Raw genomic sequence first — 3121 nt, 5'->3', positions numbered from 1 at the left:
ACACACACACACACACATATATATATATATATGACCTTATCTACTTGCCGTTGCTTTTATTACGTGCGTTGACTCTATGAATAACCTACGTGGTTTTGAAAGTAAAACAAAAGGAACAGGCGTGCGCACAGAGCCCTGTTTATCAGGACGGTTGAGATTGTATTTGGTTTCATTATTAAATAAAATATTCAGGGTTTTGAAGGTCCAAACTTTCATCAAGGAGCTTGGGTGTTCTCGTGTGTATGTCAACTTATTGTAAAAAGAAACTCTAAAGTGACCACGTAACTCAGCTATAAATTCCATTTCACTGTTGTTCAGAGCACCAGACGAATCAAACAAAGATGATAAAGATAATAAAGGGGACAAAGTAATGGTATCAGAACACGACACGCCTCGTTTGTTACTTCATTTGTCTCCGTTTCTTGTGTTAAAGTGTTGCTCTTTATGCAGGTACTGGTGTTAAAGATTTAAATAACACATTTAGTGACTGCAGCCAGGGAACCCAAAACCCCCCTCCAAGGTTTGGTCATGTCCACCTTGTTGTCCGAGCATATGGGCAGCGTGTGCAGTCACATTACGAGGCCAGGCACTTAGAATGCTGAATCCAATGGACAAAAGCATCATTAAAGATCAAACAACAACAGAACATCAGAATAAAACAATTAAAACATTCTAAGCTAAAAAAAAAAAAAAGGTTAAACAAAAAAACAAACACACATTTGATGGACATTAAAATAAGGAACACAGCAAGACAAATCCTTCCCCTGCCTTTTTAAAACGTTTCATATTTTATTCACAAAGTTGTTCTTTTCTTTTTGATGATATTGTTGATGGTGAGAAAGATGGGTCGATGATAATGATCGGAAAAAGTTACTGGTTTTGTGTTTCTTTTATGGCTGCAGTTACATTAGGTTTAGGGGCAGCTCTGATGCACTATTGCAAGAATACGCTTTAAGGACAGGATAATGTTATGTGGGACAAAGCAGGAATCCTGAAAAAGAGGAGTGGATGTATTCGGTAGAATAAAGGCCGTTTGCTTGATCTGAGGGCATTTGGACCCATACCTCGTCACCTTCCTTCAGCTCTAGGACAGCACTACCTGATGCTTGATCCATGTAGCCTTTCTTGTATTCATCATAGGTATACGTGGCAGGTACATTGTTCTTGTATAAAGCCACCCACAAGCTGGTTCCCTTTACGTGCATGTGGTAAGCGAAGTAGTAGACGCCTGACACAGGAGCTGTGAACATGCCAGTGGAAGAGCTGTATGCATTTTGCCCGTTGTATAGAGTCCTGTCGAATTTGATCGGCATACCGGAGGGAGGGAACGGGGTGCTGAGGATGGCTGTGAAGGCTGGAGCCAGAGAGGCAGAGAGTGGGACTTGAGTGAATGCAGGCTTCCTGCCTGGTATTTCCTCCCCACCTAGCCCTGTATCCGTGGGCCCCGCAACAACAGTTTGACCGTTTCCTGGAGGACCAGGAGGTCCTGGAGGACCAGGCAGGCCAGGGTGTCCATTAAGCCCAGCAGGCCCTGGTTTCCCTGGAGGACCTTGGGGACCCATACCTCCCTTCTCACCCACTTTCCCCAGCCCTGAAGGCCCTGGAAGTCCAGGTTCACCCCTTGTTCCAGGGACACCCTGTGGGCCCATAGGACCCATGGGCCCCTGGAGACCAGGAATGCCTGACTGACCCCTGGGGCCTGGGGTTCCCATGAAGCCAGCCTCCCCTTTAGGTCCTGGACCACCGGTCAGCCCTGGATTGCCAGGCTGGCCAATAAATCCTGGCTCACCTTTGGGACCAGGCTTTCCAATTGGACCATTAGGTCCAGGAATGCCTTTTTCACCAGGGGTACCAGGTTTACCAGGGATACCACTGGGTCCTTGGTCCCCTTGAAATCCAGGTAATCCTGGGGGTCCCTGGGGTCCTATATCTCCTTTCAGCCCTGGCATTCCATGGTTTCCTGGGAGCCCTTTTGGACCTTGAATACCTGGCGGTCCTGGTAGTCCATCAAGACCTTGTGGCCCACCTGGGCCCATCAGTCCTTTTTCTCCTTTGTCCCCTGGGAGACCAGGAACGCCACTGTGACCTTTTTCTCCTTGAGGCCCAGTCTGACCAGGTTTTCCATAGCCTGGTGTCCCAGGCATTCCAGGATTTCCCCGGAGCCCTGATTCACCTTTTGGACCCACTGGACCTGGTAATCCTGGAAGTCCATCGAGACCAGGTTTGCCTATCCCAGTTGGTCCTGGCAAACCTTGTAAACCTTGTGGCCCTGGTTCTCCTGGTTCTCCTAGATCTCCCGGTATTCCTTGATCACCTTTAAGACCAGGTGGTCCAGGCAAACCCTTCAGTCCTGGTTTACCAATGCCTGATAAACCAGGGGGTCCTGTACTGCCTTTCAAACCTGGAGGACCTCTTAAACCTGTAGGCCCGGGTTTTCCATTTCCATTTTCACCTTTAAGTCCACGTTCTCCTGGTGTGCCAGGAATGCCTTTTATTCCTGGTTCACCACGAGTCCCAGGGGTACCTCTGACACCTGGAAGTCCAGGCTTTCCATTTAGAGATAAACCAGCTGGGCCAGGGAGGCCAGGTGGCCCAGGAGGTCCACGGGAGCCTGCCTCACCACGAGGCCCAACCTCGCCGTTAAGTCCTGGAATCCCCTTTGGTCCAATTTTTCCTGGAAGACCTGGAAGTCCAGGCTTACCAATTCCTGTGAGGCCAGGAGGCCCCTGAGGACCTGGCTGTCCATTAAGACCTGGATTTCCTAGTCCAGGTTTTCCTGGAAGTCCTGGTGGCCCAGGGGGTCCTCTTGGTCCAGGCTTTCCTTGAGGGCCTGATTCCCCCTTCATCATGGGTGGCATATCTGGAAAAATTATGAATTAGTTAGAAAAATATTAAAATTATAACTTCTCATAAACTGCTGTTAAATTAGTTCAGACAACACTTTGATCCAATTTATACAAACGTTTGTGCAGAAACTTAATTTTACAAACTTTAACTTCCTCAGTGAGCCGGCTGGATCTGAACAGTTTTATTTAAAGGACAGCCAAAGATGTTCACCGATTTAAAGAACAGCAGATGATGTTCACCGATTTAAAGAACAGCCGATGATGTTCACCGATTT

At 47.7% G+C, this 3121-nt stretch overlaps 1 protein-coding gene across 1 annotated transcript in view; it reads right to left on the bottom strand.

The window, feature by feature from the left end:
• Nucleotides 1–772: 772 nt before the first annotated feature.
• The window catches only part of col8a2 (collagen, type VIII, alpha 2), a 5688-nt gene continuing 3339 nt past the window's right edge, over nt 773–3121 (bottom strand). The window contains exon 2 of the mRNA XM_037692848.1: nt 773–2860. Within this exon, the coding sequence (XP_037548776.1) occupies nt 969–2860 (1892 nt within the window). The 3' untranslated portion in view covers nt 773–968. The remainder of the gene's footprint in view (nt 2861–3121) is intronic.

The sequence above is a fragment of the Nematolebias whitei genome, chromosome 19 (assembly GCF_014905685.2).
Source record: "Nematolebias whitei isolate Nwh7 chromosome 19, NemWhi1, whole genome shotgun sequence".
Taxonomy (NCBI): domain Eukaryota; kingdom Metazoa; phylum Chordata; class Actinopteri; order Cyprinodontiformes; family Rivulidae; genus Nematolebias; species Nematolebias whitei.
Note: the sequence above shows the minus strand (reverse complement) of the source record. Positions and strands in the feature narration are given on the sequence as shown.